This window comes from Mobula birostris, chromosome 2 (genome assembly GCF_030028105.1).
Source record: "Mobula birostris isolate sMobBir1 chromosome 2, sMobBir1.hap1, whole genome shotgun sequence".
Classification (NCBI taxonomy): Eukaryota; Metazoa; Chordata; class Chondrichthyes; order Myliobatiformes; family Myliobatidae; genus Mobula; species Mobula birostris.
This window is the reverse complement of record NC_092371.1, coordinates 190459909-190484909: the sequence shown is the minus strand read 5'-3', so window position 1 is coordinate 190484909 and position 25001 is coordinate 190459909. Positions and strand designations below refer to the sequence as shown.

General features: G+C 40.5%; 2 protein-coding genes across 2 annotated transcripts in view; one reads left to right on the top strand and one right to left on the bottom strand.

Moving 5' to 3' along the window:
• The window catches only part of LOC140193980 (V-type proton ATPase subunit C 1-B-like), a 72455-nt gene extending 60367 nt beyond the window's left edge, over positions 1-12088 (bottom strand). The window contains exons 1-4 of the mRNA XM_072251229.1: positions 11985-12088; positions 10784-10953; positions 10444-10511; positions 3677-3762 (exon numbers count right to left, since the gene is read on the bottom strand). Of these exons, the coding sequence (XP_072107330.1) occupies positions 3677-3762; positions 10444-10511; positions 10784-10912 (283 nt within the window). The 5' untranslated portion in view covers positions 10913-10953; positions 11985-12088. The remainder of the gene's footprint in view (positions 1-3676; positions 3763-10443; positions 10512-10783; positions 10954-11984) is intronic.
• Positions 12089-12115: 27 nt separating this feature from the next.
• nol10 (nucleolar protein 10) overlaps positions 12116-25001 on the top strand; it is a 123918-nt gene continuing 111032 nt past the window's right edge. The window contains exons 1-2 of the mRNA XM_072251227.1: positions 12116-12295; positions 23102-23147. Coding sequence (XP_072107328.1) covers positions 12230-12295; positions 23102-23147 — 112 coding nt within the window. The 5' untranslated portion in view covers positions 12116-12229. The remainder of the gene's footprint in view (positions 12296-23101; positions 23148-25001) is intronic.

The following is a 25001-nucleotide window of genomic DNA, read 5'->3' as shown; positions in this document are numbered from 1 at the left end:
AATCATGGTTGATCCTTTTTTTTAAAATCTCCTCCTCAACCCCAATTCCTGGCCTTCTTCCCATAACCTTTGATGCCATGTCCAATCAACAACCTATCAATCTCTGCCTTAAATACATCCAAAGACCTGGCCTCCACAGCTGTGTGTGGCAACAAATTCCACAAATTCACCATCCTTTGGCTAAAGAAATTACTCTGCATCTCTATTTTGAAAGGGTGCCCCTCTATCCTGAGGCTGTGCCCTATTGTCCTAGGCTCTCCCACCATGGGAAACAACTTTTTCACATCTACTCTGTCCAGGCCTTTCAACATTCAAAAACGTTTCAATGAGATCCACCCTCATCCTTCTGAATTCCAGCTAGTACAGACCCATTAATTTATATTAATACTAATACTCTACTTCCTGCAAGAGGACCACAACCTTGTCGTGGTTTGGAGGCTTGTGTGTTGCAACGATCCGGAGGGCTATGCTGGCTGGAGTCAGGGACTTGTGCTTTGGTTGTTGGTAGGATTACCCATATCAAACAGGTCAAAGGGTAGAGGCCAGAATAAGTGTGGCCCACCAGTCCTCCAGATTTGGGGGTTCAGCTCAGGGCTAACACCCCTGACTAGTCAAACAATACTGTTATGGAAACAGCAATGAAGACCTATTCTGTACTATGCAAAAGTCCTAGGCACCCTGGATTGTTGATATCAATTTTGTTTTCAATGTTTATTTTTTGTCTTCTACTTTAGTGCATCAGTAGAAAAGAACAAATTTTAGATTTCCAAACATTCATCTTCCAAAAACTTAAATGTTACAGAGAAACTTTTGTATTTCATTAAAGAAAGAAACACATTTAGAAATAGACTGCTTATCAAATCAAAACTTGATTACTTTGTAGATATATAGTCCAGTGCATCATTAAACAAAGATAACAAACAGGTGCTGATAATCAATGACATAATGAGTTGAACGAACTAAACTGATTAACTGAAACAGAAATAAGTGTAGAAGGAATCAAACTGGGTGAAGGACAACTAAACGAATAGGTGAGGATGTGGCAGATGTGATGGTTTAACCTTCAAATCATCATTTCTTACACAATGGAAAGCATAAGCATAGCAACAAGACACAAGATAGTCATCCTGCATCAGCAAGGTCTCTCCCAAGCAGAAATTTCACAGTAGACAGGAGCCTCAAGGTGTGCTGTCCAAACTCTTCTAAAGAAGCATAAAGAAACAGGCAACGTTAACGGCCAGAAATGCTGTGGCTGGCCATGGAAACCAAGTGAGAAATATATCAAACTGAAGTCCCTTCTAAACTGGAAAAAGTCCAGCACTGCTATCAGCTCTGAACTCACAGAAACTACTGGAACCAAGTACACCATTCTGCAATCCAGAGTAGTCTTAATGGAAGAGTTGCTGCTTAAAATACATTCCTCTGAAATGGAAATAAACCCAAGGGACTCACCTATGCAAAATATACAAGGACTGGGGTGCTGTACAAATGGCAGCAAGAGTCTGGACTGCTGAGTCAAAATTTGAAATTTTCAGCTCAAACAGGAGGCAGTTTGCCTGTAGGAGAGCTGGAGGGCACTACATGGATGTGTGTCTGCAGACAACAGTGAAGCACAGTGGAGATTCCCTCCAGGTTAGAGGCTGCATTTGAAGCTAGTAATCTGGTCAGAATTAACACTGAGAGGTATAGGGAGATTCTCGTCCATCACACAATACCACCTGGGAGTCATCTAATCAATCCCAACTTTATTTTGCAGCAGGACAATGACCCCAAACACACGGCCAATGTCATAAAGAACTATCTTCAGCAAGAACAAATTCTACAACAGATTGTATGACCTCTACAGAGCCCTGATCTCAACATCACTGAGGCTGTCAGGGATAATCTGGAGAGACAGAACCAAGTGATACAGCCAAAGTCTGCAGAAGAACTGTGGCAAGTTCTCCAAGATGCTTGGAACAACCTACCAAGTGATTTTCTTATAAAACTGCATGACAATGTACCAAAGAGAGTTGATGCTGTTTTAAAGCAAAGGGTGGTCACACCAAATATTGATCTGCTTTAGTGTTTTTTTAAACTGTTTACTGCCCTTAATAGTAAAGATCTTTTTGATACTTAGGAACTTTTTATTTTTGAAAGCATCTTCACTTTACAGAATGTCTTTTCACACATGCCTAAGAATTTTGCACGATACTGTGCGATGATGTGAAGGACAGACAGAGATGGAAGACCTTCATTGCTGCCATAAACAGCAGCAAGTGTAATGCCCAGGAAGTGCAAGTAACACTTGTTGTGCTTTCATTCTTACTTCTGGTATTGGCAGCATTTTGCTATTAAAGATGGATAACTTTGCTAACTTTAGAGGCTACTTCAATAGTACTGTAATTCCAAGGTCATTTAATGAAAATGAACAAGAAATGTACCAAAAAGTGTGTGTTATAACACTAGAAGGGAAGATGAATAACTGTTGCAGAACAGGTTTGTGGAAATTTTGCAATTAAAATTTGAAACGCAGTCAAAGTTTGAAGTAAGATGATAATTTCATTCCTGTCCTATGTACTAAAAAAGTCCTAGAATGAATTATGTACTCTTAGTTAAGAAAAGAATGCATTGTGTTCCATGCCAGCTAAGGCATGCAGGAGGAGGATCTACACCAATGATAAGAACATTGAAACAATCCAGAGTTCATTCAAAGTAACCAGAGGAGATGTCTGATTTCCACTAAAGCAGAACATTCAGCAGAGGTTACTAATCATTAAAAAGGATATTTTGAAATACTGTACTGTAAATAACAGAAGGGAGGCTCAGAATGTTTCAATAACTTTTTATCTCCAATGCAATGGGAGACAGGTTAACAATTATGAGTGTAGTTTCACCCACTCTACAGAAGGTACTTAACTAATAAGCATATTGAGTAAAGCCCTCACAGGAGTACTACTTGAAGGGTATAGCCACAATACCACTGGGCTTGTCTTCTTAGACTGCTGGATATTTTCCCTTTCATTTAACTATTTTCTCCATTCCACAAGTAATTCTGACTTGTTGCTGCACTGTTTTCCTGCCTTGCAAAAATTTGTGGGAAGTTTAATAGGTCTACCTTTCTGTGGAGGAGAAGGAAGCATCAAAGAAAGCAGGAAAGCCTAGGCACGTACAGAGAGGAAGTTCGGAAGTAGTGTGGATGAGAATGTTCCAAAATGATATTTCACTTGTCTCAGAGATTGCTCTGAGAACCTTGTTAATTCAATGAACTGAACAGTCTCCTACTTCATAAGAAAATAGAGAATCATAAGAAAATATAGAGAATAGATAATGCTGTTTACAATTGTTTGAAAATTATATTCAAGTTCATCTAATCCAGTTTCTGCCCCAATCAAATATTAATTTTAGACCATAAAAATAAAGATTCTGTACTTCAACATCAATAGCCGATTCACAGATGCTTCATTATAAAATTGGATACTGACTGAAATAAATAAAGTGAACTACATTTGAAGCTATACATTAGAAATAGGAGTTAGGACTTAAAGACATGGCTGAACTATGATTGCATAAAATATACTCACCATCTTTACAACAGGAGACACAATTAATTTAAAACATTGTTTTTGAAATTATGCCAACACATTTTTCAAAACTGTGCTATCATGTAAAGTAAACATTACTTTTACAGACTCACCCCCATTGGCTAATAAGTTTTCTTGAGCTTTCTCCTTGGAATCCTCCATGATATCTGCTGTATACTGTGCCAGCTTCTTCACAATGCTTCAATTAAACATAAATGATCAGACACAACTAACTAAGCTATTGCAGATAAGATAACTTTTGAATTAATGAAAAAAGTAACTCTCAGGAAATTTGTGTTATTAAAAAAAACCCTGTGATTCACTGATCTGTCATTTGCTAAATATCTGGCACTGTTTATCTTGTTTTCCCCCTACCATCCTTCCCCTGGTTCTTTCTTCAGGTTCAGGTTCTTGGATCGTTGGAATCTCTTCTGGGAGAGGTATGACCTGTTCAAAAGTTGCAGGTTGGACCAAAACCCGAGGGAACCAATAATCTTGTGGGCAAGTTTGTTAGGGCTGTACGGGAGGGTTTAAACTAATTTGGCAGGGGGATGGGAACCAGAGTGAAGGGACTTAGGATAGAAAGGATGGTAAAAAAGAAACAAAAATAGCGTGCATTCAGACTGTCAGGAAGGGCAGGCAAATGATAGGACATAATTGCTGCCAGCAGGGTAAGTATCAGTGCATTAGGGATGCAGAATCAAAAAGGGCAGCAAATGCAGCTAAGTGTTATATCTCATTGCACAGAGTATAAGAAACAAGGTGATCCTGCACTTTGACAGATTATCAGCTATGATGTTGTGGCCATCACTGAATCATGGCTGAAGAACGATTGTATTTCAGAGCTGAATTCCAAGGTTACACATTGTATTGGAGTAATAGGAAGGTCAGCACATGGGGTGGCGTAGCTCTGCTGGTAAAGAATGGCATCAGATCAGTAGAAAGATGCGACATAGGATCAGAAGGTGTTGGATCCTTGTGGGTTGAGTTAAGAAACTGTAAGGGTAAAAGGACCCTGTTGGCAGTTATATACAGGCCAGCCAACAGTAGTTGGGATGTGGACCACAGATTACAACAGGGAAATAGAAAAGGCGTGTCAGAAAGGTAATGTTATGATAGTCATGGGAGATTTCAACGTGCGGGGAGATTAGGAAAATCAGATAGGTAATGGATTTCAAGAGAGGCACACACTCAGCGATTCAGGAACAGCTTCTTCCCCTCTGCCATCTGATTCCTAAATGGACATTGAATCTTTGGACACTACCTCACTTTAAAAAAAAAATACAGTATTTCTGTTTTTGCACTTCATATACATAATTGATTTACTTGTTTATTTATTATTATTTTTATTTTATTTATTTTTCTCTCTGCTAGATTATATATTACATTGAACTGCTGCTGCCAAATTAACAAATTTCACGTCACATACCGGTGATAATAAACCTGATTCTGAGAGTGAGTTTGTTGAATGCCTACGCGATGGCTTTTTAGAGCAGTTTGTCACTGAGCCTACCAGGGGATCAGTTATACTGGTTTCACTGTTATGTAATGAACCTGAAGTGAGTAGGGAGCTTCAGGTAAAAAAAAACCCTTTGGAAGCAGTGATTACAATATGACTGAGTTCAACTTGAAATTAGATAGGGAGTAAGTAAAGTCTGACATAGCAGTATTTCAGTGGAATAAAAGAAATTACAGTGATATGAGAGAGGAGTTGGCCAAAGTAAATAGGGAGGAGATGCTGGCAGGGATGACAGCAGAGCAACAATAGCACAAGTTTCTGGGAAAAATGAGGAAGCTGCAGCATAGATGTATTCCAAAAACAAAGAAATACTCAAATGGCAAAATAGTACAACTGTGGCTGACAAGGGAGGTCACGGCTAATGTAAAAGCAAAAGAAAGGTCTTATAACAAAGCAAAAATTGGTGGGAAGACAGGATTGGGAAACTTTTAAAACCCTACAGAGAGCAACTAAAAGAATCATTAGGAGGGAAAAGATGAAATATTTAGATTATGAAGACATGCAATCCTCTTTTATTGTCATTTAGTAATGTATGCATTAGGAAATGATACAATATTTCCTCCGGTGTGATATCACAAAACACAGGACAGACCAAGACTGAAAAACTGACAGAACCACATAATTCTAACATATAGTTACAACAGTGCAACAATACCATAACTTGATGAAGAAGTCCATGAGCACAGTAAAAAGTTCAAAGTCTCTCAAATGTCCCACATCTCACGCAGACGGGAGAAGGAAGAAAAATTCTCCCTGCAATGCCCGACCACAACCCGTCACTGAGTCATCCGAAAACTTCGAGCCTCCGAATCAGCTCTCTGACACGGAGTACGGAGCGCCATCTCTGTCCAAACGATTCGACCTCAATCTCGGTCGCCAACAGTAGACAAAGCCGGGGATTTTGAGGCCTTCCCTCCAGAAGATTCCCGACCGCGCAGTAATGACAGCAGCGAACGAGCATTTCAGAAATTTCTCCAGATGTTCCTCTGTGCTTTCATGTCTGTCTCCATCAAATCAGAATTGTCCACGGCCCTTATTTAACAGATATATCATTTTTCACCAGAGGGCTGCGCACACACGGTGCGCTGCTCTCTCTCCTCCCGCTGAGTTGAAAGCAAGCTAGCAAACAATATCAAAGTGGGTGATGGCATGAACATTGACTTCTCTAACTTCCGCTAGTGCCCCACCTCCCCCTCGTACCCCATCCGTTATTTATACACACACATTCTTTCTCTCTCTCTCTCTCTTGCCCTCTCCCCTTTTTCTCCTTCTGTCCCTCTGACTATACCCCTTGCCCATCCTCTGGGCTTTTTCCCCCCTCCCCCTTTTCCTTCTCCCTGGGCCTCCTGTCCCATGATCCTCTCATACCCTTTTTGCCAATCACCTGTCCAGCTCTTGGCTCCATCCCTCCCCCTCCTGTCTTCTCCTATCATTTTGGATCTCCCCCTCTCCCCCCCACTCTTAAATCTCTTACTAGCTCTTCCTTCAGTTAGTCCTGACGAAGGGTCTTGACCTGAAACGTCGACTGTACCTCTTCCTAGAGATGCTGCCTGGCCTGCTGCGTTCACCAGCAACTTTGATGTGTGCTTGAACTTCCAGCATCTGCAGAATTCTTCGTGTCAAAGTGGATATTAAAAGCTTTTTCAAGTATGTAAAAAAATAACAGATGAGAGCGGATATAGGACCACTAGAAAATGAGGCCAGAGAAATAGTAACGGGGGACAAGGAGATGGCAGACGAACTAAATGACTATTTTACATCAATCTTCACTGTAGAAGACACTAGCAGTATGCCAAATGTTGAAGGGTGTGAGGGAAGAGAAGTAAGTGCAGTTACTATTACAAGGGAGAAGGAGCACAAATATCTGAAAGACCCAAGGGTACATAAGTCACCTGGACCAGATGAACTGCACCCTTGGGTTCTGAAAGATGTAGTGGTAGCGAATGTGGAGGCATTAGATCTTTTAAAAATCATTGGACTCTGGCATGGTCCATAGGACTGGAAAGTTGCAAATGTCACTCCATTCATTAAGAAAAGGGAAAGGCAGCAGAAAGGAGATGATAGACCAGTTAGCCTGACCTCAGCGGTTGGGAAGATGTTGGGAGTCAATTGTTAAGGATGAGATGATGGAGTACTTGGTGACACAGGGCAAGATAGGACAAAGTCAGCATGTTTTCCTTAAGCGAAAATCTTGCCTGTTGAACCTGTTGGAACTCTTTGAGGAGATTACATGTAAGATAGAATACAGTGGGTGTAGTATGTTTGGACTTTCAGAAGGCCTTTTAACAAGGTGCCACACATGAGACTGCTCACAAGTTAAGAGCCCATGGTATTACAGGAAAGTTACTGGCATGGTCAGAGTATTGGCTGATTGGTAGGAGGCAAAGAGTGGGAGTAAAAGGATTCTTTTCTGGTTGGCTGCCGGTGACTAGTGGTGTTCTGCAGAGGTCAGTCTTGGGACCACTTCTTTTTATGTTGCATTTCAACAATTTAGATGATGGAATAGATGGCTTTGTTGCCAAGTTTGCAGATGACATAAAGATTGGTGGGGGGACAGGTAGTATTGAAGAAACTGGTAGGCTGCAGAAGGACTTAGATAGATTAAGAGAATGGCAAATGAAATACAATGTTGCAAAATGCATGGTCATGCAATTTGATAGTAGAAATAAAATGTGCAGGCTATTTTCTAAACGGAGAGAAAATCCAAAAATCTGAGATGCAAAGGGACTTGGGAGTCCTTGTGCAGAACACCCTAAAGGTTAACTTGCAGGTAGAGTCGGTGGTGAGGAAGGCAAGTGCAATGTTAGCCTTCATTTCAAGAGGTCTAGAATGCAAGAGCAGGAATGTGGAGGCCTGGTGAGGCCTCAGCTTGAGTATTGTGAACAGTTTTGGGCTCCTCATCTAAGAAAAGATTTGCAGGCATTGGAGAAGGTCCAGAGGAGGTTCACAAAGATGATTCTGGGAATGAAAGGATTATCATACAAGGAAACTTCGAAAGTTCTGGGTCTGTACTCACTGGAATTTAGAAGTATGGGGGGGGGGGGAATCTCACTGAAACCTTTTCAATGTTGGAAGGCCTAGGCAAGGTGGATGTGGTAAAGATGTTTCCCATGGGGGGAGGGGGCAAGAGCCTAGGACAAGAGGGCACAGCCTCCAGATAGAGGGGCTTCCATTTAAAGTGAGATGTGGAGAAACTTCTTTAGTCAAAGGGTAATGAATTTATGGAATTTATTACCACAGGCAGCTGTGGAGGCCAGGTCATTGAGTGTATTTAAGGCAGAGCTTTATAGGTTGATTGGACATAGCATCAAAGGTTACGGGGAGAAGGTTTGGGAGTGGGGCTAAGGAGGGGGAGAAAAAAGGATCAGCCATGATTGAATGGTGGAGCAGGCTCAATGGGCCAAATGACCTAATTATGCTTCTATTTCTTATGGTCTTTCTCACCCATTCCTGTATACTAGCCCAAAGTGGAAGAGTTAAAGTACAATCAGCCAATCACTTGAAAACAAAGACTAAATAATACTTTGAGAATTTAAGTATCATTGATAAAGCATCAGAAAATTTACAACTGTACTAAAACAAAAGCAAGTTATGGTCTACTGCTAAATGTTACACTTGCTCTCATTTTCTTTGGTGTCTCATTTCACAAATTACATTTTTTAAGTTAAATTTTCATTTCCCAAACCCTGTATCCTAAAGGCTTTCTGAATTAATCCCACTAAATGACAGGAAATCATGACTATCGGAAATTGGATGAGGCTACATAAGCTTGAGCAGGACTCTCATAGCTAAAGATTGATAGTATCTGTAGCAAACCAGGAGAATGCTTGAGAAAGTGATGATGACAGAAAGCATTTGTTCACCTAGAAGGAAATAGAAATCTGGAACTCTGCTTAAAAATAAACAATTGAGGTTTAGTCAAGTGAAGATTTCAAAACTAAAACACATGGATTTTATAAATCAATGTACTTTTTGGAACCAAACCAATAAGATAGTTGTAATACAGAGTGTTCTTGATCTAATTGAACAGATGGAAAGGCACTAGAGACTGAATAGTCTACTCCTGTTCCTATATTCTCCACGCCACTCAGTTTCCTACTATTATTTAAAACATTAATTTTGAAATAAATGTCAAATAATGCAGCAAGTGATATATCTGCATATTAGAATATCTTGTTTATAATACTATTTATATAGTTAATCTTAAGAATTGATTAATTTGCATCAAAATATTTCAGGTTAAACCCCGCTGCTGAAAAACTGCGCCATGCAGCAATCATAGTATATTTCCCATGTATTTTACTGCACTTTGTCCAGCATGCAATATAATCATTAATGGCAAAGAAAATGCTTCATGTTAATCAATAACAAATGAAAAATAATTAAATCTCTGAATATTTTATGATTATTAAACTTTCCTACAAGACATGAACTTGTATGGGGGGGGGGAATACATCTTATTTTAATCAAACATAAGAAAATTGGCAATATTTGCGATTGTATCCGTTGCTCAAGATTGCCATGTATACTTTTTAAATAGCAATAAATGAAGCCACACCGTTCAGTGGTCTAGAATGCTGTGGGTAGCAAATAACTCTCCAGAGCACTACAAGTAGTTCGTAGTCAGGTGGGAAAAAAACAGTGGTAGTACTGTATGTCCAACTTTTAAGGTGAGTAGTAAATGACCAGAAATAGGACAATATTTTAATTTAAGTAATCTTCTGTAATTTGCGTCCCTCTTGGGGGGAGGGGGTATGGTGACTAGATCTGTTTCCCAAGTTGATTCCAAACATTTACAGGAATGACCAGAGTGCTTTAATTAGTATCTAACTGACTCAAAGGTAAAAATCAAAACGAGGTGACATTAATTATAATCTGGGAGACTCAATAACATCATTTTGCTATTAAGTTATTGAAAATGTTCCATATTTTGACCTAAAATTATTTTGTTTGGCATAAATTATCAAATTTGTACATCCTGTTCCTCCGTGAAACTGTTAACACGATAAATGGAAACTATGGTCAAAATGCTCCTACGACAATTTTAGACCGGTCGGCATAAAAAGGCGTTAGACTATAAAACTGCTTGCCCTTTTAACAGTTATTAATATCAGTTTATTTTTTTTCTTTTTGTGTCACCTTGAATGCTGGATTGTGAGGACTTCAGTACTTCGATCTTAGATGAAACCAGAGCTTTTCAGATCTCCATTGCTACATTCTGGCACCAGATTGGATAAATCTGCTTCAACCGAGTTAAATCTGCATCACTTTGGGACTAAAGATCAGTTTCAGGTAGGATAGCTAAGGATGATTCAAATTTGCTTTAACTCGTGTGTATACAGTAAATAACGCGTACTTTACCCTTCAACAAACGTATCAAGTTTTCCTAGTTCATCCGAGAGCCCAACCAATGAATCCAAAGTCCCCACCTGGGAGAAAAAGAGCATCAGGGCGTTGGTTGCTTGTAATCGTTTATTTCTGGCAGTGAAAAAGCACCCTCTGAAATTGTTTGCAAACTGGAATTATTTGAAAAAAAATAAATACTTTAAGAGCTGAATGGTTCTTCCCTTGAGATACTTAACCTTTGAGAAGCCATATCCCTATCACCGTATCATCATATTTCTCGCGATACAGAAATTCAGTGCCTAAACTTTCAGCTGAAAATGTTTCCAAATGGGCTGTGAGTAGAAACAGAAGCTACCTTGAGTTCTGGGATCGGGAATTTAAAGTTATTCGATAAGCTGGCTTTTTCGGTTACAGTGTTCATTCTTTCCCATATTTGTTGGTTCGATTTGTCCACAGGAGCCGAAATTAACCAGTACTCGCTCATGTTGTCCCGTGATGCTTTAGAGCGCAAGTTCTTCACTGTACCTGAATACAAAATAAATCAGAATTTTTGACGTGGAGAATGAACCTCGAAGTTACCGAACATCTGCTATCAACGTCAACACTCAACTAATTATTTGGACCTCAACTCAAACTAGGAAGACGGACCAGTCACTACGAGATTCAGTGGAACAAACAGTCCCAAGCAAGGTTCATTTTTAGCCAAAGCAAGTCTCATTGAAACTCGTTACCTCAGGGTACTCAGGTCGATATTTTTATCAGACCAAGAGTTCGTTTCACCGATTTTCCTGCCGTAAAATCTGCCTAATGTTGCACACGTTAAATTTATATCACTTTCTCTTTATCGCAGTTATAGTACAATATGTGAACGATTAAACTATCATGAAAATGATAGCGGATCAGCTTTCAAAAGTCATAATAAAACGACAACTTGACCAAGTGAATTTTAAATATATTTACTAGTAAAAACTATTCCTTTTGTAGCACATCACAACCATTAGGAAAGTTACATTGTAAATATAAATTAGAACACTCCGAAGAATGTAACTTCTGTTCGTCATCAAACGAAAAATCATATCTATATGGAAGCGAAATAAATAATGTACTGTACTTTCACGGTTGTAGCCAGCCAGATCTGATCCACCGTTCGCAATTCTTGTTCTTTATTTGTAATTTATATATTTTCTCTTTTAATAATTTGCTTGTGTTTAAGAAATTGATTGTTAACGACGATTTCACTAACGACGCATGAAATCAAACTTAATGTCAGCTTGATGCAACCTACTCCTGCAAAATCATCTGCGGTGTTACATACAAATTTTTAAAAAAATACTGAATTGTGAAATAAAAAGCAACGTCATTCATATTACCTCAGATTTACTGGATTTGGTTGTGCTGTGGGAATTTTTAGAAAATACTGTATCTGTCTCAAACTTAAAATCATTTTATGTCAAAGTATTAAATTCCCTGATTAGTTATGAACAAGTGCTTTGATTAGTTTTAATTAGCATGATGGGTATTACTGACAGAGAATATTGACCCCAAGAGCCCCTCACCTCTGCGCTCACTGTCTTCCTCCTCAAGGCAGCAAGAGAAGAGTTACAAAGTGAGCCCCGCTGCCGTCTCCTTGAGCGCAGAAACCCTGCCCCTACGCTCCATTGGCAGGCTCGGTTCGATTTGCATAAAACCATTTCCTGCCCACTCCGGAGACGCGAGCCGGAGTGTAATGTGCGGAGCCGGGGCCAGGACGGCCAGTTGCACGAGGTGCTGGTGAAGCGCGTTCGGGGCGGCCACTGACAGAATGCAGGTGTCCAGCGTGAACGACGTGAAGATCTACAACCTGAGTTATGGCAGGTCGTTGCCGGAGGTGCGTGCGCTGCGGCGGTTGGGCTCGCGCGTGGCCCGGTCAGTGCCGGCTCGGGCCTGGAGTCTCGCTCGCCCCGTTCACATCAGGCCGGGTAGGAGCGGCACCAGCCGCCGGGGCTAGGCATCTTGCTGCCGCCCTCGGGCGCGGTCGTCGCGGAGCCGGTGTTCCCGGGTACTCACTGGTCTGAAATCAGGCTGGAAGAAATCCTACAGCAGGTAGTGGATTTGGCCCGATACAACACGGGTAAAGAGCCCTGCCAACCCCTGTCTAGTAAAGCAGTATTCATCAATAGAGAACCCCACCACCAGGGTCGTGCTCTCTTCTCGCTGCTGCTATTAGGTTGAAGGTTAGAGTACCTCAGCACTTGCACCACCAGGTTCAAGAACAGTTACTACCCCTCAGCCTTCAAGTTTTTGAATAAAAGGCGATAACTTCACTCATTGTCCCATCAGTTGAATTGTTCCCACGACCAATGATCTCATTTTAAGGACTCTTCATCTCATTATCTCGTGTTCTTGTTATTTATTGCTGTTTATTTATATTTACTTTTGCAGTTTGTCTTCTCCACTCTGGTTGATCGTTCATTGACACAAAAAAATCTGCAGATGCTGGGGTCGTTCATTGATCCTGCTTTAGTTACTATTCTATAGGTTTGCTGAGTATGCCCACAGGAAAATGAATCTCAGGGTTGTATATGCTGACATATATATATACTTTGATTTTAAAAAAATTACTTTGAACTCTGAGTAGCCCTCAGCAAGGAGTCAGGCAGTTGCAGGCCACTTGAGGTCAGTATTGGGGAGAAAAAAATTTCAATCTGCACTTGGGCAGGCAGGGATTTATCAAAGGTAGCTAACAGGTCTGATAAATTGATTTTTTTAAAACAATTAATAAAATCTACGATGAGGGCAATGCATTTGATTTGGTCTACATGGATATCATTGAGGCTTTTGACAAGGTTTGAAGTGGGGGGAAAACTAACCCAGAAGGATAGAAGCCATGGGATACAGGGCAAGTTTACAAATGGGATCCAAAGTTAGATTATTAGAACACTCAGTCCTCTTTTATTGTCATTTAGAAATGCATACATGCATTAAGAAATTATACAATGTTTCTCCGAAGTGATATCCCCGAAAACAGGACAAACCAAAGACGAACACTGACAGAACCACATAATTATAACATAGTTACAGCAGTGCAAAGCAATACCATAATTTGATGAAGAACAAACCATGGGCACGGTAAAAATAGTCTCAAAGTCCCTGAGTCGATCGACTCCCGAGTCCCTGATAGCGGCAGCAAAAGGGAGAATCTCCCTGCCATAAACCTCCAGGCACCGTCAACTTGCTGACACTGAGTCCGTCCGTCCGAAAACTCCAAGCCTCCAACCAGCCTCCCGAGCCCCTTCGACCTAGCCGTGGCCGCTGAAATGAGCAAAGCCGAGGATTTGGGGCCTTCTGCTCCGGAGATTCCGGTTACCACACAGTAGCAGCGGCAGCGAAGTGGGCATTTCAGAAGTTTTCCAGATGTTCCTCCGTACTCTCAAGTCCGTCTCCATCAAATCAGAATTGTGCACGGTCCCCTACTTGACAGATTACAGATATCAATCACCAAAGAGGCCGCGCGCGCTGCTGTCGCACCACCATCATCTCCTCCTTGAGTTGCCTTGGTTATGGAAGTTGGGGGTGATGATGAAGGGTTTCTCTCATTGGAAGCCTTGTGACTAATGGTGTAGCTTGTTGATTAGTGCTTGGAGCCTTGATGTCTGTTGTTTGTGTTATTGATTTGGTATGCTAATATGTTTGGTCATTTTGAGGAAGTGCTTGGTCTTTGAGGTTGGTAAATCCTGAGTGCCTGATGGGATAAATCCCAGGTTGATGGAATCTGGGAGATCGTTGCAAACAGAGATTACTGGGGCCTTGAAGATCTTTGTATCCTCAATTGCAACAGGTGAGGTCCTGGCACAGTACAGAATAGCCAGAGTTGTTCTTTCAGTCAAGGAAGAAAAAGAGGATTATCCAGGAAATTATAGGCTAGTTAGCCTCACATCAGTAGTAAGGGAGCATACATTTTTAACCTCTGTCCTTTGATCTGCTTAAGACTATCACTGTTATCCTGGTAACTAAGAAAAATAAGTTAATATTCTTTAATAACTACCACCTGGAGCTTAAGACATTGACAATCGTGAAGTGCTTCAACAGGCTGTTCATTAACTTCAGCCTCCCAGACAATATCGACCCACTGCAATTCGCCTACCTCGGAAACAGATCAATAGCAGAGGCCATTTCACTGATCATATATTCATCTCTGGAGCATCTGCACAGTAAAGACAGCTATGTTAGACTATTGTTTACTGACTGCAATTCACCCTTCAACACTATAATTTGAAGCAAAGTTATCTCCATACTCCTAGAACTGGGACTTAACACCTCCCTTTGCAAATAGTTCCCTGACTTCCGGACTAACAGAATGCAATCGGAAAGAATAGGGAGCAATACCTCTGCCACGATTATTCTCAACATTGATGCCCCACACACTACATCCTCAGCTCCCTACTTCTCTCCCTTTACACTCTCAATTGCATGGCCAGATTCTGCTCTAACCCCATCTTTAAGGCTGAAGATGATACTACTGTAGTGGGCTGTATTTTCAAGTAATGAGTCAGAGTACAGGAGGGAGATAGAGGGCCTAGTTACAAACTGTCATGACCACAATCTTTCACTCAATGTCAGGAAAACAAGAGTTGGTCATTGACTTCATCAAGTGTGGCAGGGCACTCTACTTGCTGCTAAATTCTAAGGTTGAGAGAGTTGAGTGTTTCAAGTTCCTAGGAGTTGTGGGGCATTATGGGTGGAACTGAGGAATAAGAAAGGGATGATCATGTTAATGGGATTATGTGATAGACCAACAAATAGTTGGCGAGATCTAGAGGAGCAAGTTTGTAAAGAGATCTCAGACTGTTGCAAGAAACATTAGGTTGTGACAGTAGGTGATTTTAACTGTCCGCATATTGATTGGGGCTCCCATACTGTAAAAGGGCTGGATGGGATAGAGTTTGTCAAATGTGTTCAGAAAAGTTTCTGTAATCAATTCATGGCGGTCCCAACTAGAGAGTGTGATGATAGATAATCGTGTTAGGGCATGAGACAGGGCAAGTGACAAAGTTAAAGTTCGAAGTACATTAATTATCAATGTATGAATACTATATACAACCTTGAGATTCATCTCCATACAGCTACAAAACAAATAAATCCAAAAGAACCCATAAAAAAGGCTGTCAATCGCCCAGTGTGCCGGAAAAAAAATTCAAATTGTGCAAGCAATAGAAGTAAGCAAATAATATTCAGATCTGAAGTTTGCGAAAGTGAGTCCACAGCCTTGAACCCAGTCACAACTGATCCAGGAGCTCATTAGTTGCTGGTCATGGCCTCAGAGATGAGTAAACTTCACGGCGCGGTGAGCTGAACGCTGGCTCTGACATCCTGACTTTTTCATTCTGGCCCGTGCTTACATCAACCAAACCTTTGGTCATTCCTTGCACTTGGGCCTGGGCCCTGGGCCCACGGCCCACAATCTCAATCCGGCCTGTAACCAATCTTTCCAATCTGGCCCAGCGCTTGAACTGGTCAAACTTGGGTCTTGGACCTGGGTCCTGCTGTTTTGATGCAGTCTCGGGCCTGGGCCCTCTGGCTTGACTCAGCCCATACCCAGCCTTTCAAATCTGGCCTAGTGCTTAAATCAGCTAAATTGGAAAAAGAAATTTGTGTAGAGGAACATTTTCAATTCAGTAACCATAATAACATTAGTTTCAAGATAAAGGCTCTGAGAATAAGAACGGAAATTATATGCTGGGATGATGGCAGAATGGCAGTGTCTGAAGTTTCTCAGAGGAATTTGGAAGGCACAGGCTAGATACCTCCCAAAGAAGTAGTATTCTAAAGGCAGGATGATGCATCTGTGGCTGACGAGGAAAGTCAAAAACAACATAAAAGGAAGAAAGGGCATATAAGAGAGCAAAAATTCGTGGGAAGTTCCAATCCTCTAAGCTTTTAAAAACCAACAGAAGGTAACTAAAAAAGCCATGGGGGGTCATAAGATGAAATATGAAGATAGCTAGCCAATAATATCAAAGATACCAAAAGTTTTTTTCAGATATATGAAGAGTAAAAGAGAGACTACAGTGGATATCAGACTGCTGGAAAAATGATGCTGGAAAGGTAGTAGTGTGGCGGCACGGTGGCATAGTTAGTACAATGATTTACAGTTCCAGCGACTGCAGCTTCCTGTAAGGAGTTTCTATGTTCTCCCCGTGGCCTTGTGGGTTTCCTCCAGGTGCTCTGGTTTCCTCCTACAGTTCAAAACGTACCAGTTGGTAGGTTAATTGTTCATTGTAAATTGTCCTGTGATTAGACTGGAATTAAATCGGGGCTTACCAGTAAGGTACGGCTTGAACAGCTGGAAGGACCTATTCTGTGCTGTATCTCAATAAATAAATAGCAGGCAAACTAAGTAAGTATTTTGCACCCATCTTCACTGTGGAAGACATTAGTAATATGCTGGAAGTTCGAGACTGTCAGTGGGCAGAAGTGAATGCAATTGTTATTACTAGGGAGAAGGTGCTTGAGAAGCTGAAAGATCTGAAGATGGATAAATCACCTGGGCCAGTTAGACTATACTCCAGAGTTCTGAACAAGGCGACTAGGGAGATTGTGGAGGCATTGATAATGATCTTTCAAGAATCACTAGATTCTGGCATGGTTCCAGAGGACTGAAAAATTTCAAATGTCACTCCTCTCTAAGGAGGGATGGAGGCAGAAGAAAGGAAACTATAGGCCAGTTAACCTGACTTGAAATTTTGAGAAGATGGAGTTGATTATTAAGGCTGAGGTGTCGGGCTACTTGGAGGCACATGATAAAATAGGCTGAAGTCAACATGGTTTATTTTAAGGAGAAATCTTGCCTGGCAGATTTGTTGGAATTCTTTGAGGAAATAATGAGTAAAATAGACAAAGGAGAATTGATGGATGTTGTGTACAGGTACTTGGATTTTCAGGACTTTGACAAGTTGCCACACATGAGGTTGCTTAACAAGATAAAAGCCATGGTATTACAGGAAAGATATACTAGCATAGATAGAGCAGTGGCTGATTGGCAGGAGGCAAAGAGTGGGAATAAAGGAAGCCTTTTCTGGTTGTCTGCCAGTGACTAGTGGTGTTCAAAGTACATTTATCATCGTATACAGCCCTGAGATTCATTTTCTTGCAGGCATACTCAATAATGATAATAGACTGCACCAACAGGGCAGACAACCAGTGTGCAAAAGACAACAAGTTGCAAATACAAAAAGAAAGAAAGAAAAATAAATATTGAGAAGATGAGATGAAGGGTTCGTGAAAGTGAGATATTGGGACAGCGTCTTTTTACATTATATGCCAATGATTTGGATGATGGAATTGATGGCTTTGTGGGCAAATTTGTGGATGATATGAAGATGGCTGGAGGGGCAGGTAATGTTAAGGAAGCAGAGGGGGGCTGCAGAAGGATTTAGACAGATTAGGAGAATAAGCAAAGAGATGGCAGATGGAATACTGTCAGGAAGCATATGGTCATGAACTGGTAGAAGGAACAAAAGTGTAGACTATTTTCTGAATGGGCAGAAAATTCAAAAATCCAAGATGCAAAGAGACTTGTACAAGACCCCACTGAAGCAACCTGAAAGTTAACCTTCAGGGTGAGGAAAGCAAATGCAATGTTACCTTAATTTCAAAAGGGCTAGTATATAGAAACAAGAATGTAATGAAGAGGTTTCATAAGCTGCTGGTGAGGTCTCAATTGGAGTACTGTGAGCAGTTTTTGGGCCCCTTATCTAAAAGGATGTGCCAAGGTTGGAGAGAGTTCAGAGGGTCATGAGAGTGATTCTGGGAATGAAAGGGTTATCCCATGAAGAATGTTTTGTGGCTTGGCCTGTACTTGCTGGAATTTAGAAGAATGAGGGGAATCTCATTGAAATCCATTGAATGTTGAAAGGCCTAGATAGAATGGATGTAGAGAGGATATTTCCTGTAGTGGGGGAATCTAGGACCAGAGGGCACAGCCTTAGAACAAAGGGATGTTCATTTAGAATGGAGATGAGGAATTTTTTTTAGCCAAAGTGGTGAATCTGTGGAATTTATTGCTACAGGCAGCTGTGGAGGCCAGGTCATTGGGTGTATTTAAGGAGGAGGTTGATGGGTTCTTGATTAGTCAGGGTATGAAAGATTATGAGGAGAAGGCAAGAGAATGGGGTTGAAGGAAAATGCATCAGCCATGATGAAGTAGCGGAGTAGGCTTAATAGACTAAATAGCTTAATTCTGCAATCTCTTTTGGTTTTATGGTGGGACCTAATTTGGAATACTGTGTTCATTTCTGGTCACCTACCAGAAAGATATTGAGAAGATTGAGAGAGTGCAGGGAAAATTTACAAGGATGTTGCTGGGACTTGAGGACCTGAGTTGTAGGGAAAGGTTGAATAGGTTAGGAATTTATTCCCTAGAGTGTAGGACAATGAGGGGAGATTTGATTGAGGTGTACAGAATTATGAAGGATATAGATGAGGTAAATTCAAGTAGGATTTTTCCACTGAGGTTGGATAAGACTGTAGCTAGAGGTCATGGGTTAAGGCTGTAGGGTGAAATGTTTAAAGAGAACATTTGATGGAACTTCATCATTCAGAGTGGTGAGTGTGGAACAAGCTTCCAGCACAATTGAGGGATGTAGGCTTGATTTCAATATTTAAGAGAAATTTGGATATGTACATGGAATAGAGGGCTATGGTCTGGGTACAGGTCAATAGGATTAGTCGAATTAATAGTTCAGTATGGGCTAGATAGGTCGAAGGGCCTGTTTCTGTACTGTAGTGTTCTGTGGCTCTGAGTAAACATCAGCAATAGCCTGTCCTGATCCAACCATGGACAGGAAAGCTTTTAAGGAGGCTAATGAAATATAGCATGCCCGCTTTAATTCTAACCAATTTTTATCAATGCACCATAAAAAATATTTTTTGGTGCATCATGGCTTGGTATAGCAACTATTTTGCCCGTGACCACAAGAAACTGCAGAGAGTGGTGCAGTCATCAGCTTTGACTACCTGTACATCTCCTTGCCACTGCTGCTGTTCTCTGGAAACACCTCCTTTTATGGACATTTGTTGCTTGGTTAGGAGCTCCCTTTTCCCAACCAAGCAACACATGCTCAGAAGAATGTTGGAGGCCAGATCAAAGGTTGCCAAATATCATGGTCTAAATGACTTTTAAGATATGCTTTCCAATCAGAATATAACTCCATTTCTTCTAAGTAAATACTTTGGGTGATTTAATGTTTTAGAAAAAACTGGTAGAAGGGCAGTTTCCACCAAGTAGAATTTCTGGTTTATCTGACATCTGATTCTTTAAGCAAGTGAGTTTTTTCTCATGACTTTTGTATAACAATTTTTTTTTCAGGAGGATAGAGAAAATGCTTACAAGAAATTCAGTCTCGGTTGGGGAGGCACGGGGTTGCAGGACTTGAGTGTCAGTAGGAAGGTTGCTGTGACAATCTGTGGAATGTCCTTAGCTTCAACGGCCAAGCTAGAAGAATCCAGAGAACTAGAGAGGAAATAAACCATTCTTGACCTTAAGGCACTGCCTAAGAAAATAAATACAAACAGTATGTCTACCATGCTACAATTGTTTATAGGAAGTAATCATCCTGTGGTGCATTGAATTTCCAAATTAATCAAAATTACCTATTTGTGGTGAGGATTCATGCTAAATAGTTTGTACTACAGTTTGTCACTGCCAACACAGTAAAATGGTGAAGTATGTATATTCTGGATCAGAACCATTCAGGTTTTTAAGAAGCTTCATTTAAATAGCATATTTCTACGCCACAGCTGTACTTTCCATTGGGCCACTGCTGTAACATAGGAAACATGACAACCAGTTTGTGTACAAGATTTACTAAATCTTATTTTCCTGAAAGAGGATAACTAAGTGTTAGCATATCAAATATCCATATTTAAAACAATGATTAATAGTACACCAACTAAACATCTAATCAAGACACTATAATCTTAAAATATGTTCCTTTTCTCCTTTTTAACTGCATTTATTTGATGAGATCTTTTGCTGATCTGTTTCTCCTTAACTAAATTCAGAATATATGCCCAATTCCACTTTGATTTCATTTTTAATCCCTCCGTCAAGTCCTAGTAGTTGAACAAATGAAATAGTTGGTTGCTCGATGTGTTGTTAGCTCTACTGACTTTAATCTCTTCACATTGTGCTGCACTCCACAGGCATATTTCAGTGATAATTAGCTGTGCACTTCCATATACATCAAAGTTGCTGGTGAATGCAGCAGGCCAGGCAGCATCTCTAGGAAGAGGTACAGTCGACGTTTCAGGCCGAGAGTCTCACCAGCAACTTTGATGTGTGTTGCTTGAATTTCCAGCATCTGCAGAATTCCTGTTGTGTGCACTTCCATATATTAGGTGCTTACTTGTGCACATTCTCCTATAACAATTAATTCCTTTTTTTGTGGTCCAGTAATCCTGTATAGTACCTTGGAAACAAATTAAATTTAAATCATTCTTGGACTTCCAAGTAATCTTAACAAAAGAAAAGACTTGATTGTAATTTTGTAATTATGTTTTAATCTTCTCTGTTAGTTTCCCTCATTCTGAATCAGTATTTATCATTTCACCTAATGACAATACAATGTTAAAGGTAATCAAATGTATTAAGCAATCATTTTCTTTGTTGCTGCTTACAATCAATAGTTTTATTTAATGTTTCTTTGGAAATAGTTTTTTTGTGAAGCAGGAAATATTCCCTTTGGGATGAATTTATCTATCTATATCCTTTTCTTTCCACAATTAATTTATTGTGTAGATTCCTGAAACCATTTAAAATATGAGTGACTACTTTGCTCATTCTACTACAGGTTCATACAAATACAACTTGATCTGATGAATGTATGGTTTCCTTGGAACACTGGGAATGATGTCAAATTTTAATTGGCCATAGAAGAACTTTTGAAATATCTATCTGTCAGCTCTTCTATCTCCTTTCAATGACAGCAATACCTTAACAGGGCATCGAAGAGTGTTGCTGTTGCTTTATTTCATGTTTCCTACATTGCTATTTCCTCCAAGTTTGAATGGCCAGTTTAAATAAAACACATGCTAGAATCATGTTAACAATACCTTGCAGTTACCATACAGCCACAACTTGCATTAAAAAACAAAGGAATAAGATTACTCAAAATACTTAAAGCACTAATCCAATTGCCTCGTTTTTCCTGACTATATTTGCTTCTGCTACACTATGTCCCGGGTAGAGAAACCAAGATGCAGGTGCTATATGATGCATAGAGGGAAAGATGCTTGTATGCGAAGGGGCTCCAGGGAAAGAATTCCTTAATCAGTCATTCTTAGGTTGAATAATAATTCCCCAAGAATGACTGTCTGAAGTCTCCTTTCTCTGAAGGTGATGAGAGTGGAGGGCAAAGATCTTGCTTGGGGGGGACACACAAAGAAGGGTAATAAACATATTGCACAGAAGTCACCAAATTCAGGTTCGGCTGTCGGATAACAATTGAATCTTATTTAAAGTTGCAAATATTTAATTGTTCTCCTCAGTTTCTCCAAAATGTGTGAATAGTTCTGTTGTCTCTACAGATCCAGAACACGACCTAAGTTTGAAAGACTTATTTTTATGCTGATTTCCAGGCTTTGTATTTCTGTCTGATTAACTGTTTGATCATCGTAGATTTATCTAACCACAATCCAATAGTACACTAAGAACTTAAAAAGCAGGAGGAGGCCATTCAAGCACTTCCTGCCAGCTTTACCTCATTTACCTTTTTTTCCAGCATTAAATACACACAGTACAGACTATGATGGTAGGTGGAGCTGTTGCTTCAAGGCTCCGATGCCCTGCGAGCATCTATGATTGTAGGTGTTGTCCTTTTGGAGTTTGTAAATTCCTCCCCTCCCCTACCCCCAACTGTGTCAATTTCCACTGGTGGTCTCATTTCCTCTTGCAAACAAAAACATGGAGGTTGGTAGGTTAATTAGACACTGTAAATTGCCCCTGAGCCAGTTTGGAAGCTACCCATAACTTTGAATTATTGAGTGTGTTTAACCAATCATAATGACTTGGTCATCCACAGAACTGTTGGCCAATAAAATAATTCTAAGCTTCCAGGGGCAGGCAGTGGAGCTTCAAAATCTGAGCCATCTATCGTAATGACAGCTCAAAACATGGCAGAGTAGGTTTTAAGAAGAAAAGAAGGGATGTTTGGGGAGTAAGTTCCAAAGTTGCAATCTTGGTAACTGAAATAATAGTGAACAATGATGTTGATAAATTTGAAATGATTAAATCTGCAACCTCAGATAGTGTCGAGGTGAGTGGCTCTATGGAACGTTATAAGAAAGGAATGGATGGGTTAGAGACTTTGGAATGGCTAGAGGATGCAGCTAAGCAATTTGAAATACGTTGCTGCTTAATTTGAGTCAATTAGCACATGGACATGGATTAATAGGTCTTGATGTGTTTATGGAGGTATAGAGAGTTGCTGCAACATTGAGAGTTTTACTTAGATTTCTCAAAGACACGGTTTTAAATATGGATACAATCTCAAGTTTTTCTGTTAGTGTTTGAGGAATTCACTTCTATAATGTGATCTGTGGTCAGATAATTTCCATCTATTCCCTCAGATTCTAAATATCTTTTATCTGAAGTAAATTGCAGTGGGATTTAGTCAAATCTTTCTTTACCTTTCAGTGGCTTTCAGATAGAAAAAAGAGGTCATTACAGAAGAATGATGTTGGTGAGTACAAGATGCAAACAAAATATTTCTAGTTGTCCATTACATGTATTGTATTATTGCTTTTAAACTACTTTGTTTAGATCTACTTCCAGTGAATGCCATTGGAGCATGATTGTATTTGCAGTTTAGGGCTGAGCCTCGCCTAGCCTGCTCTCAGGCTATTGCTCAGAGCTTCCTTTGTGGAAGAACAATCTAAATTCTCTGGGTGGGTTGGTGTTGCTTGAGATGTGTAATTGGACTGTTTTGGAAATCAAAGTAAGTCATTTTTATTATGATGTACAGTACTTTCTCATTAACATGTTAGGTGAGTATTTGCAAAGTTGAAGTCCAGAACAAGTTTTCGGCTGCTTTCAACATGGTGGAAGGAGTACATTTGTATCATGTTGCAAAGCTTTAAGGTTTTCATTATCCAATACATAGTTTGTCTTTACATTTTGACTTTATCATTCATTAAAATGCAAAGCTGGGGGAGTGGCACTCCTACTACTTTGCAGCATATAGCAAGCAACTGGGACAAACAAAAAAACATTTGGAGGTCGCAATTACAGTATATGGGCAATTCCACGTTACAGCAGTTCAGATAACACATTTGCCCTTCTGGAATTTGCAAATCTGTATTTAAAAAAATAATTCTGGGGCATTAAAAAATCATTTTTCTGAAGTTTGTGTGGTGTGAGGGCAACAAAGGAAATTTTTTTTCAATTTGCATTTCTTGATGGACAGAAAATCATGATACGGACCATTCTCTGGGCTTGAAATACTCCCATCTCCCCCTACAATTCATTATACTTTATGAGTGGAATAGATCAAGAATCTTCTTTATCTCTTTTTGTGAAGCACTCTGGAGCATCTTCAGTATTAGAGGTGGCACAAATTGTCACTTGTGTAAAAGCAAGATAGAATCTGCACGTATTCATGGGTCACTTGTATTGGAGTACTGTATTGTCGTATTTTCTCGTGTTTGTAGTATTGAATATGGATTATACAAGATTTGTAAAGTTAATTGCTGATAGTAATTAATAGATCAGAGTACCTGGGTGAGAAACACATTGTTCTGTGGCTTAAGGCCTTCCTCTATGACATGCCACTCATGCTTGCTGCTGGTGTGCAAAAACAAGTTCCCAGATTCCACCACCACCAACCCTGATTCTTACAATTCCGAGTGCCTTCGGACTGCAAATTTTGTGGCCTCTGGCTCCAGCCTGGACCTTGACTACTAGCAGCTCCAGGCCAAGATCTTCTTTGCTGCCTCTGGGCCTCCAGGCTCCCGTTCTATCACTACCACTCTCCTACTCCGTGTCTCTCATGCTTCACTGTCACCTCCTGGGTTCAAGGAGCCTCCATTTTCCTCCCACCCCACCTTACCTGAACACCCCAACCCTCCTCTTTCCTCTGACACCACTTTGCCCCTCTGATCCCAGCTCTAATCCTTAACATCCCTTTTCCATTCCCTCTGACCTTTCCCTCTCTATGGAGGAATGTTCCATCCTCAGCAAGGGACTTGCCTCTGTCCCCCTTTGCCTGCACCTTAGTGAGTTGTGTGCCTGCCACGTCACCAAGCTATTCTTCTGTTGGCTCCATCTCCGAGCCCTCTTCTTTGACAAGAATTTCACACCCCATACTGATGACCCTGTCCCCCATCTCCAACCTTCTTGGACACCCCACTCTGGGTGACGGCTCTCAGTCAACTCCTCATACTACCCCTTGAAGGCAGCCCCACTCTGGACGTCAGAAAACTGTCTCTTACACCATCACTGATCTCATCAACTCTGGAAAACTCATCCTCTGCCACAAAACTGATAGTTCCCTTATCCCATTGCTCCCTTCTACCCCATACTCAAGATCCACAAATCT